Here is a 12,955-nt window from a genome sequence, read left to right on the forward strand (position 1 = left end):
GCTCTTAGTTTAGTATTGTGAAAAGGGCATGGGAATTCAGGTATGAAAGGGGAGTTAAACATTGAGAAGTTTTATATATGGAGGTTACTTACTGTCACTGGAAGTTCTTTGAGATGTGTGGTCCCTGTGTGTATTCCACATTTGGGTATAAATACACACCATACACCCAAATCCGGAAATTCTTATGAGCAGTGTCCATTGGTCAGCGCATATGCAATAGGTGTCTCCTCGTGCTCATGACTGAAGGTATAAGAGCCAGTCCATCTTCTTGCCACAAATCCAACAGGATCCGAAGCAGGGGGACAGAGGGTGGGAAGTGGAATCCAGAGAGAGACCACACCTCTCAAAGAACCTACAGTTACAGTAAGGAACCTCTATTTCTTCTTTGAGTGCTGATTCCTATGTGCATTCCACATGTGGGTTATTGGCAAGCAGTGCTCAGACTGGAGCTGGGAGTGAGGAAGCCAGAGGGAAAGATGCTTGCTGTACTGCAGATACCATTGCTGCATCCGCAGCAGAAGCGTGAACTGAGAAAGAGGGAATGAAGAGGCATCGGCCCACACTGTCTCTTATACCTTTGCATGAGGAGATCTACTGCACGTATGTGGTTCAACAGACACTGCAGGAAAGAATTTCTGGACTCAGGCGCATGGCACACATGCATACCCATGTATGGAATATACTTAAGGACAAGCACTTGAAGAACTGCTCTTTACCAGATAATACCAGATATTTTTTGCCCCATTGCTACTTCTAAATGTGCTAGGATGTCAGCAAACATGTACTCCCAGCACTACCATGTATAGTAAGCATGTTATGATGTTCCACTGTGATTTCTGTGGAACATCAGCAGAATGTGGCAACACGACCTCTGGAGAGGGGGTCAGTAGCGAGGCAGTCAATTGGAGAGGAGATAAACTAGGTCTTCCCCAGATATAGAAATAATACAGGACAAAGGATCGTTTTAATTTCTCTGTTATCCTCATCAACCCTCACCCCAGCCTTGTCAGAGCACTGAGTACCTTCATCCATTCCATTGAGGATTTCATTCAGTTCATCCTCGGTATATTCACAGAAATGCTCCTTCCAGCTGTCCCCATTCTCACTGCGCAGGATTACCAGCTCTCTCTCTTTCCCACGCAGAGCTGCAAAATGGGGGATCTCCACGATCACAGGCCTGACACAGCAACACAGCACATTAAATGTATATGGGTGAGAGAGGAAGAAATAGAAGTAATAGCAATCCATTCAGTCTGTTACAAAGTAACCTGGAATTCTACCCACTTCTCCAGCACAGTTGGGTGCAATCCTAAACAGCATAACAATGGGTCACTAGAGCATCTCCGCTTTTTATAAGGACCCAGTATGCATCATAGGACAGTTTAGATGTGCATACATCTCTTTGCACACTGTGGACAGCACTCAGTAAGGAAGCAGTACTTTGAACAGAGATTTTAGAGTGTTGTTGCAATCTGATAAAATTACTAAAACTCATGCTCATTTTAGCTGTCATCACCACGCGTGTTAACCTGTGCAATCTCATTCAAAGAGACTCCACTGCACAGAAAGAGGGAAAAATTCTGATCTGGTATACTAGCAAAAATCAGAATAATGTCACTGAAGTCAATGGGCTTGATTTATCTCTCACTAATGCTGATTTTACCCCAACATTAATCCGGATTTCTACTGGTGTGGAGGAGATAAGAATTTGTTTCATTATGAACACGTTAGAGTGTGTGTGCGTGTATACATGTATATGCGCACATATTCTCATAACTCTGGTATCTTCTACACTCTAGAAGAAAATATAAATATACACGTACACATAAACCTCACGAGTGCATAATGATATGGGCCATTAGGTACCTGATAAAAGTGTCATACTATGTTATATTATATACAACATATAACATATGACTATTGGTTTGGTAGCAATGGGTGCAAAATAGACACATGCACAGAAGATTATTTTTAGTTCCAATCCAGGTTACTTTGCTACAGACATCAAGCACATAACACCTGGCACATTTTACAGCTAGGAAGATCTCATGCTAAAACAAAAATGAAGGTCACAGAATTTTAAGAAAAAGATACAAACATACCACCAAAACAAAAACCACATACCACAAGGATTGGAAAACAGTCCACTAAAGGTTAGATATACAAAACTTCAAATCATAGAAAGGGACAATGTCATGGGCACAATGACATAAAAAAATTAATCATATTGCAGGAGGAGGAGAAGAATGAGGAGGCCAGCATCCATCAATTTGTTTTAAGTCTCTCCTACCCAAGGAATTTGGTTCCAGGAGGCCCCAGCTGAAGGATTCGGCTGACCAAGCTTTCTCCCTCATTAAGTGGGGGAGGAGCCGTAGGCAGATGAAGTTTACTGAGTACATCCAAAGCAGCAGTGAAAGAAAGAATATAAATAAGCTTTATGTATGGTTTTTTTTTCAGAACCCCAGTGCCACTGTCTGGTCAACAGAGTAGAATTAGGTCAAACACTGAATAAGGTTCTGCCCTAGTCATGCCCCACTGCTGACAGAAATTAATGAAATGCTTCTATTAATGTCAGTGAAAGTTTTGTCGCTGAACTTAATGGGAGCAGAATCCAGCTCTTAGAATGGATATATCAGTGCAGTACAGTAATATTTGTGTTGGCAGGTACAGTGCACAATACCTGATTTCACTGCCAGGATGCCACCCAGAAAAATAAACCTATGAGAAGTGACACAAAAACTCTGATTAACGTATCCATGTGTGTTATTCAGATGAGTTTTTACTGAGATTCCTCATTGGATGGAGGGACCATTTAAAAAAAAAAAGGTACTGCGTGTTAGTGTGAATGTGGGGAAGAAGGACAGAAGATTAGAGAACTAATGTATGTGACAGCAGAGGTATTCTGCTGGTATTTTAAATTTGGGCTTTGCTAAGAACTGACCTAAATTTGAAGAGAATGTCAAATTGGTATTTTGTTAGGCAGCTTTTCTGCTGATGCATCTGAAACCTAGCAGCACCCCATTTGTCAAAGAAGAGGACTGACCTCTAGCTTTATGTTCCCAGTGTTTCATAACTCTTCCTAATCCACTATTAAAGAACAGCATCAATAAAATAGTGGGAACAAGCATGGATACTTTCCCCTCTAATACTCCATTCTATGTGTTTTTAAAAAACATCAAACCACTGCCCACTCTTTCTCAAGCTCATTCCTCCAGATATAACTTCACCGTGTGGCTCTGCTGACTACCTTTACATGACAGGACTTAAATACAATTGAATTGTTTCAAAATGGATTTCAACTGTTGCCTTTCATAACTTCATTCATCAGTTTCCAACTGAAGCCATTCACTCTATTGGAGGGGTTCTGTCAATCATCCATTTTTGGATGCCACAGTTGATAAGGAGAGTAGCTGATAAAACAAACAAAAGTGTGGGGAGCTGCTGGTTTCAGCTGAAAATTGCTAAAACAAGCACAGCAGTAGTTGCAGTTCTGATCTTTCTATTGGGTATTGCAATATAGGACAAAATAAACTGCTGGAGAATTCCTGAATTGTCCTATTGTTTTAACTTGCAATTTTAACCCCAGAAAAATCAAAGGCTTGTGCTTCCCAGATAGTCCAAATTATTGACAGCAGGCCTATAGACAAAACACAAGTTTCTACTATAAGGAGCTTTAACTTGTGCTGTATCTGTAGCAGGCATTAAATTTGGTTTTAGATCAGTGCTGTGCTATTTGTTATTCATGCTTTAACTGTGGACAATTTAAATAGAGTATGAATTGCCTGACACTGATAACAATGCGATTTCCATTTGACTAGCACGGCACTGATTAATAAACTTATTTGAGGAAGCACACCAAACCTTAGTGTTAGTGGTTAAAAAACATCAGTGTTTTCAAATAAAAAGGCATACAAGCTAAGTGAATTGCTGACGAACTAATCGCTGATTTGCACGAGGGGGTCTATAACTTTATGATTGATATGGAACAGTATGCTAAATAGACCTTTTCCATTTAAATCTTGAAGCAGGGGCTACCCTAGTGCAATTTGCAAACAAATGGAGATATATCTATCATTTTCATTTAGGTCAAACAGCAAGTCTTACCCAAGAAACTGAGCACCAGAAGGTCCAACTTCAATCAGGCGGCTGGCCAGACCTTCTCCTTCCACCATCGGCGGCATGGTGGCCAGTCTATGGCGTTTGACCAACCGGCAGGTTACTCGTGTTGGGGCAGTGCATTTCCGAGGCGGAATAATAATCCTTAACCCATTGTGTCTGCAACCTCGCATGGCACCACCACGGGCATCCACCATGAAGCTAACCAGGAAGCTGAAAACAATACATTTATATTAGATATGTTTGGAAAGTGTATTAGCCAAAGCAAAATCACTTCAGTTATGTTCCAAATGGGTTTCTTCCAAAATGTTACAAACTATATATCTATGGCACTTTCTTAATACAGACAGTTAAAAAAAACAGCCCCCTTTTCTATATTTGGAAATAATTCATGTTAACATCCCTGATGGCTTGCACTAGAAATATTTATCTTAAGAGCTTTCCATAGCAACAATCTTATTTTGCAATGCAACTGATGGTAGAAATATACCATATATAAAATATAGGTTAATGACCAAGTGCCTCTATCTTATGCATATATATACACATACACACACACACACATACTTTCATATATATATATTTTCCCCAATGCTATCTGGCGTATTTCTACCACTAGTGTCATTGCAAACTAAGATGGGCATGATACACAATGTATAGTATACAATTTTAATATATATTATTAAAGGAAAATGGCTTACTAATGCAATAATATAAAGGCAATTCTGATTTTTTGAAAGGTCAATATAATTCTTTTAGTAGTCTGATGTAACCAAAACGCCTAAAATTATGTAATTCACAGATTATGAGCCAAATTTTGTTCTGGAGTAAGCAGTTACAACTCCTCTTAAAGCCAGTGGAAGTTGAACTTCTTTATATCAAATACGAATGTCTCCCTCTCTTTAACATTTAACATTTCTTAAAAACTTATCACTGTATGATAACATGACAAACTGACTAGAGAGAAGAAAAATAATCTTCAGGATTTCAATTAACTTTTTTTAAAAAGTGACTATATTGACTTTTAACAAGATAAACTCTATTTCTTACTACATTTAAGGTGCTCACTTTTCTTCTTACCCTTTCCAAAGACAAAACAGGACAGGAGAAAATAAGGATAGGAAAGAGGCAAATAAAGTGGGATTCTTCTATTAAAATTATATCCTTATACAGAGAGAATGGCAAATAATCGAATGTGAGATGGGCTTGTTGTCAATTAAAATACTGTCCCAACGTGCCTCTGTTATAGAAGGATAAGACAACTGCAGAAAGATGTGGAGATCTGAGCAGGTGGTAACCATTCTGTAGTGGGTTTATTTATAAATTTCTGCTTTTTCTCTCTTACTATACAAAACGTTAATATGTCCCTGTGGGATGCCTTACTGTGGCAGGAAGACATCTGTGACAGGGAGCTCCCTCATGGCTCGAGATAAATTGCCTTTATTTTTTTCCTTTCTCCTACCTATAGCCCACTTTGTTCAGTTATGACTAGACAACGTTCTGATTTTGATAGTTTTGCTGTGATCTGGGACACAGCTTAATTAAGGCCATTTCTGTGAAATGTACAAAACCCTCAAAAAATGGCTATTTTAAATTTTATATTGTTCAGTTTAATGACTTCTGATCACCACTGCCCTGGGGATGGAGAGGTTGGGTTGCTGCAGTGAGAATAGGGGAAAGAACCTGAGGGAGGATAATACCAGACCTACTTTTAGGACTACACTAGTCACCACACAGGGATTCACACAAATGCTAACATCTGCACTGAGAGACCTGCAATAAAAAAATCTTACCACATGAGAGACAAGTACAGATATTTTTCATTCTCTTGGGTCACTTGGTATTACATATATTTGAATCCATTCATTATCAAAACTTTTACAATTCATTCCACATGCTATTAAAACAGAACACCCAACACTCCGTGCAAGTCACATCATAAAAATGAACGAGAGGAAGGAGTCACAAGCTGCCAATCTAAAGCACGCCATGCACCATGGATGCCATATGAAGAGACTTCCCACTCCTTCCCATACATGCAGTCTCCTATTCTACCACCATTCATATACCTCTAGATTTTGTTTAGTGTAATACCCTATGGAGTACAACCATTATCTCATTCCTCAGGGGGCTGATGTTTCTGTAGTTTAAACAAAAAACAAACAAAAATGAACAAGTGTTTACAGCTTTAATTCCTTAGGGTTTGAAGTAAGGACTCTACCTATCTTAATCCATTCTAGATATAATTTAGAGTCATATACATATTTATGAATAGGGATGAAAGAGGAAATCAAGGATTCTAATTGCTCAGGTTCTACAATAATGCTATGTGACTGCATTTCCAAGTTAAAACAAAGCCCTTATCTGGATGTAGGTTTTGTGTCAACTTCGTAATAAATGGATGAAACTGTTTGTGACTCTTGTCTCTGAGAATCAGCCTAACATTCAATGATGAAGAATGCTTCAGAAATGCATTTAACAACAGCCTAAGTTCTGGGATGGCATAAGCAGTTCCAGTCTGGTATTAATATTCTGAACAACTGCAGAAACTGCAATCACCGTTATTAGGGCTGGCTGAATTATTTGGTGCAAATAATTTACTGAATGAATTTTGGCATTTTTCTTCAAGCAAACTAATCATTAATACAATTTTGTTCACTATTCAACAATTGCTCAATATAGTCAACTAATACTAAACCATAATGGAGTCAACAATTTTTTCCATTTCATTCAGGGAATATTTTATTCTCAATGAAAGTATTTTCCTTAGAAACTAAGCAATTCATCTCACATTGTGTGTCAACATTGCTGAGCACACTGGGGCTGCTACTGAAATACAAATAAACAGATAATATCCATAAATAGTAATTCAACCATCCCTAATAGTGACTATGGCATAGGACCCAATCAAGGAATCCCTGCTACAATAGCAATACTGAACTCTATTTTCATAGCTCGTACTTTCTTTTTAAGTGAAGCTTTCTAAGGAGTGAAAGTTTTCAGATAAGCTAAAATATGGGAAGTGAACTGAAACGATGATGCTTTCCCATGAAACAGACAGCCTGTATACCTATGAAGTAGCCCTGGAAGAGGATATCTGTTTAGACATCAAATCAGTAATGTAAAAGTGAGGTTAGAAATAGGACAAATATCTCTGTTTTTGAGCATTCTTATTTATACTGGAATTTTGCAGCATGTTCACAAGTAATATAGTAGCAGCCCCTGTGTTCCACTCACTGGAACATCCAAGATCTACTGCAGGTCAACTTACAATTCTAGTATGGTCTGTGTCTCTAATGAGCGTCATAGGTACAAAGTGCTAGCTATTTAACGTCAGCCCTTCTCAGCCAAAGACACTAAGGCATGAAGCAAACTAACTTGTCAGTCTTCAGTTTATTTAAGGTATATAGCAGCTGGAATAAGCAAGAGGAACATCCCAAACATTTTTTAGTAAGACCAGCGATTACTGGATAAAAGACAGAGTCTGTCTGGGCAAAAATCACAGTGGGAAAGAAAGCTACTAGAGCCTCCCCTGAGACAGTGCTTGGGGTGTGCTACAGACTGCCAGGATCTGATTTGGATATGGATAGAGACCTCTTTAATGTTTTTAATGAAGTAAACACTAATGGAAATTGTGTGATCATGGGAGACTTTAACTTCCCAGATATAGACTGGAGGACAAGTGCTGGTAAGAATAATAGGGCTCAGATTTTTCTGGATGTGATAGCTGATGGATTTCTTCACCAAGTAGTTGAAGAACCAACAAGAGGGGATGCCATTTTAGATTTGGTTTTGGCGAGTAGTGAGGACCTCATAGAAGAAATGGTTGTAGGGGACAACCTTGGTTCAAGTGATCATGAGCTAATTCAGTTCAAACTAGATGGAAGGATAAACAAAAATAGATCTGGGACTAGGGTTTTTGATTTCAAAAGGGCTAACTTCAAAGAATTAAGGAAATTAGTTAGGGAAGTGGATTGGACTGAAGAACTTGTGGATCTAAATGCGGAGGAGGCCTGGAATTACTTTAAGTCAAAGCTGCAGAAACTATCAGAAGCCTGCATCCCAAGAAAGGGGAAAAAAACCATAGGTAGGAGTTGTAGACCAAGCTGGATGAGCAAGCATCTCAGAGAGTTGATTAAGAATAAGCAGAAAGCCTACAAGGAGTGGAAGAAGGGTGGGATTAGCAAGGAAAGCTACCTTAGTGAGGTCAGAACATGTAAGGATAAAGTGAGAAAGGCTAAAAGCCATGTAGAGTTGGACCTTGCAAAGGGAATTAAAACCAATAGTAAAAGGTTCTATAGCCATATAAATAAGAAGAAAACAAAGAAAGAAGAAGCGGGACCGCTAAACACTGAGGATGGAATGGAGGTAAAGGATAACCTAGGCATGGCCCAATATCTAAATAAATACTTTGCCTCAGTCTTTAATAAGGCTAATGAGGAGCTTAGGGATAATGGAAGGATGACAAACGGGAATGAGGATATGGAGGTGGATATTACCACATCTGAGGTAGAAGCCAAACCTGAACAGCTTAATGGGACAAAATCGGAAGGCCCAGATAATCTTCATCCAAGAATATTAAAGGAACTGGCACATGAAATTGCAAGCCCATTAGCAAGAATTTTTAATGAATCGGTAAACTCGGGGATTGTACCGTACAACTGGAGAACTGCTAACATAGTTCCTATCTTTAAGAAAGGGGAAAAGAGTGATCTGAGTAACTATAGGCCTGTTAGTTTGACATCTGTAGTATGTAAAGTCTTGGAAAAAATTTTGAAGGAGAAAGTAGTTAAGGACATTGAGGTCAATGGTAATTGGGACAAATTACAACATGGTTTTATTAAAGGTAGATTGTGCCAAACCAACCTGATCTCCTTCTTTGAGAAGGTGACAGATTATTTAGACAAAGGAAATGCAGTAGATCTCATTTACCTCGATTTCAGTAAGGCATTTGACATGGTTCCACATGGGGAATTATTAGTTAAATTGGAAAAGATGGGGATCAATATGAAAATTGAAAGGTGGATAAGGAACTGGTTAAAGGGGAGACTCCAACAGATCGTACTGAAGGGTGAACTGTCAGGCTGGAAGGAGGTTACTAGTGGAGTTCCTCAAGGATCAGTTTTGGGACCAATCTTATTTAACTTTTTTATTACTGACCTTGGCACAAAAAGCAGGAATGTGCTAATAAAGTTTGCGGATGACAAAAAGCTGGGAGGTATTGCTAACACAGAGAAGGACCGAGATATCATACAGGAAGATCTGGATGACCTTGCAAAGTGGAGTAATGGTAATAGGATGAAATTTAATAGTGAAAAGTGCAAGGTCATGCACTTAGGGATTAATAATAAGAATTTTAGTTATAAATTGGGGACACATCAGTTGGAAGCAACAGAAGAGGAGAAGGATCTTGGAGTATTGGTTGATCACAGGATGACTATGAGCCGCCAATGTGATATGGCCGTTAAAAAAGCTAATGCGGTTTTAGGATGCATCAGGCGAGGTATTTCCAGCAAAGATAAGGAGGCGTTAGTACCGTTATATAAAGCACTGGTGAGACCTCATCTGGAATACTGTGTGCAGTTTTGGTCTCCCATGTTTCAGAAGGATGAATTCAAACTGGAACAGGTTCAGAGATGGGCTACTAGGATGATCCGAGGAATGGAAAACCTGTCTTATGAAAGGAGACTCAAAGAGCTTGGCTTGTTTAGCCTAACCAAAAGAAGGTTAAGGGGGGATGTGCTTGCTCTTTATAAATATATCAGAGGGATTAATATTAGGGAGGGAGAGGAAGTATTTAAGCTTAGTACCAATGTAGACACAAGAAAAAATGGGTATAAACTGGACACTAGGAAGTTTAGACTTGAAATTAGACGAAGGTTTCTAATCATTAGAGGAGTGAAGTTCTGGAACAGCCTTCCAAGGGGAGTAGTGGGGGCAAAAGACATATCTGGCTTTAAGACTAAGCTTGATAAGTTTATGGAAGGGATGGTATGATGGGATAGCTTAATTTTGGCAACTGATCTTTGATTATCAGCAGGTAAGTATGCCCAGTGGTCTGTGATGGGATGTTAGATGGGATGGGATCTGAGTTACTGCAGAGAATTCTTTCCTGAGTGCTGGCTGGTGTGTCTTGCCCACATGCTCAGGGTTTAGCTGATCGCCATATTTGGGTTCGCGAAGGAATTTTCCTCCAGGGCAGATTGGCAGAGGCCCTGGAGGTTTTTCACCTTCCTCTGCAGCGTGGGGCATGGGTCACTTACTGGTGGATTCTCTGCAGCTTGAGGTCTTCAAACCACAATTTGAAGACTTCAATAACTCAGACATAGGTTAGGAGTTTGTTATAGAAGTGGATGGGTAGGGTTCTGTGGCCTGCTGTGTGCAGGAGGTCAGACTAGATGATTATATTGGTCCCTTCTGACTCTAAAGTCTATGAGTCTATGATTACCCTCAAAAACAGAAAAAACAGGCCAAGAAAAGCACATTTGAGAGAGGATATAAAGATAAGGAGAGTACAAAAGGACCAGCAGACTAGGGACACTGACAATTCAGAAGTAAAGATGATTTTGTTAATACATTAAAAAAATGCTTAATCCTGCTTTCACTGAAGTTGATGACAACCATTCCACTGATTTCAATGGTGAAGGATCAGGCCTAAAATGCAGGTCCAAGAATATAGTAAGTGGAATATATGCAAATCAGCAAGTGTGGATGATACTTCTATTGATTTCAGTAGGACCAGGATTTCACCCTATATGGCTTAAGAGTTTTAAAGTTATGAAACCATGAAATTATTCAATCACTGGTAAATAATTTTGAAAAAAAAAATCCTGGACAATCAAGGAGGCAGCAGATATATATTAAAAATCAATTGCCATATCGGTCTTCTAAAAATGGGAATAAAATAAGCAACCCTGATTATTACATCCAATAATGCTAACCTCTATCCTGAGTGTAATAATGGAAAAAAAATATTAAGAGGAAGAAAACCCAGTAACTTCCTAGAGTATAATAGTCAAAAGCAATTATGGGTTTTCGTAAAAACAAAGGCAAGGGGGTTGAATAAAAACAAATCATGACAGAAAATTAATTGCTTTTAAAAATCTAATTACAAACTAGTGGATGAAACTGTAAAGTAACAGATTTTACTGTGTTCAATGTTCTGATTCAGAAACTTTTACATAAAAAGTCAAGCGGTGTCATACTGACTAAACATTTTCTGAGGGACTGTGAACAAAAGTTAATGATCAGCAGCAATGTATTGAGTTAGAGGAGGATGCTGCAGGGGATGGCGCTTAATTTAATATTTTATTAATGATCTCGAGGATGAGAAAACAGCATATTATTTACATTCATAGATTATTCTAGATTGGGAGGTGATTCAAACATCAGCGAAGACATAAGAATGAAATAAGGGTTAAGATTATGAGCAGGAAATAACAACATTAGATAAATGCAAGCTAATGATCAATGTATCTATGGAAAAGTAATCTGAAACTGATATTGAGTGGCAAGGAAGAACCTGGAATACTGTACATCAAATGAGAACTATGAGTAATAGAGAACAGCTAATTAGGTATGACTTTGCTATTTGTTATAGCAGCAAAATAAAAAGCCTTTGCAATTTTAGACATATGAATGCATCATTTCACAATCTAGAGAGTTTATAGTTCCTTTTTGTATGATTCCAGTGAGATAATACCTAAAATATTATGCACAGTTCTGGACACCTAGTACTAGAAATGGGCTAGAGTCCTAAGTTTTGAAGTGGGCAGTGCTATCAAAATTTGGATCAAACATAAAATCCACATTTTGTAATCACTCTCTCTCTCTTTGCACAATGGCACCCCAACTCCAAGCTTACAAAACTTGAAAGGAGTTAGATCAAAATTCATATCCCAACCTGAATTTCATGGCTGGGGCCCATGTCTATTCACTATCACAGATATGTTGTAAAAGGGAAGTTGGATAATATCTGGAGAGACTGATTTATGGGGAAAGGTCAAAAGAACTAAACTAATTTACAGAAACTGATGAATATGGGAGATATGATAGACATCTATAGTCATTTTAAGTGTGTAAAAACAGTAAAGGAGAGGTATTAGGATGGAATTGGGGGGTATAGTTGGGACAGTGGGATGAAACTGAATGGTGTCAAGTTAATACAAATATAAGAGAAACGTCTAACCATGAAGACTCTTTCAGAAAGATCTCTCTCCAGTGAGTGATGGGAATGCCTTCTTTTGAGCCATTAAAACTAGAGTACACAAAACACATACCTGTATCAAAACAACAATGGGCTAGATGAATCTTTTCTAGTTTTACATCTTTATGTATATCTGAAAAATTCTGTCACACACCATGATTTAAAGGTCCCTCCTTTAATAAATGCATCTCAGAGAAATGTACTTCTTAAGTGTGAGTAGATGTATTTGGTTTATTAGAACAATGTTCTATTTAAACTTTAATTGGGTCCTGATTCAAGATGACAGCAATTCAGGAGTTAAAGCAATGAAGTCAAAATATACATGTGTTAAGGGTGACTGCACTAGCACAAAGGTAAACTCCTGGAGGTAGGGATGGACAACTTTTGAATATGTTTCATTTTCTGGCAAAGTTTTAAAGAAAAAAGGTGGAAACGAAGCTTAGCAAAGGTAGGATATGATTGTAAAGTTAATATAGTCTTGCAGGACTGAATCAACCAGCGCAGTTACTATGCTGTGCTTCCTAGAGTTTAGGGTTAGTCACGCTTGCAAGCAAATGTCAAGTGCTTATTATGGCCCAAATCAGAGTGAAAAGGAAATTTCAGGGCAACATAGTAAAATTCTCCTTTTTAGGG

At 38.4% G+C, this 12,955-nt stretch overlaps 1 protein-coding gene across 25 annotated transcripts in view; it reads right to left on the reverse strand.

Moving 5' to 3' along the window:
* The window catches only part of ANK2 (ankyrin 2), a 591,714-nt gene that overhangs the window by 48,011 nt on the left and 530,748 nt on the right, over positions 1–12,955 (reverse strand). For 13 of the 25 annotated variants that reach the window (XM_050943972.1, XM_050943955.1, XM_050943975.1 and 10 more), the window contains 2 exons: positions 4,105–4,329; positions 1,023–1,177 (listed from right to left, as the gene is read on the reverse strand). In XM_050943972.1, coding sequence (XP_050799929.1) covers positions 1,023–1,177; positions 4,105–4,329 — 380 coding nt within the window. Of the gene's footprint in view, positions 1–1,022; positions 1,178–2,290; positions 2,390–4,104; positions 4,330–12,955 lie in introns of all 25 variants that reach the window. The other 12 variants (XM_050943952.1, XM_050943954.1, XM_050943956.1 and 9 more) reach the window with 1 other exon arrangement.

Source organism: Gopherus flavomarginatus, chromosome 3 (genome assembly GCF_025201925.1).
Source record: "Gopherus flavomarginatus isolate rGopFla2 chromosome 3, rGopFla2.mat.asm, whole genome shotgun sequence".
Lineage (NCBI taxonomy): Eukaryota > Metazoa > Chordata > Testudines > Testudinidae > Gopherus > Gopherus flavomarginatus.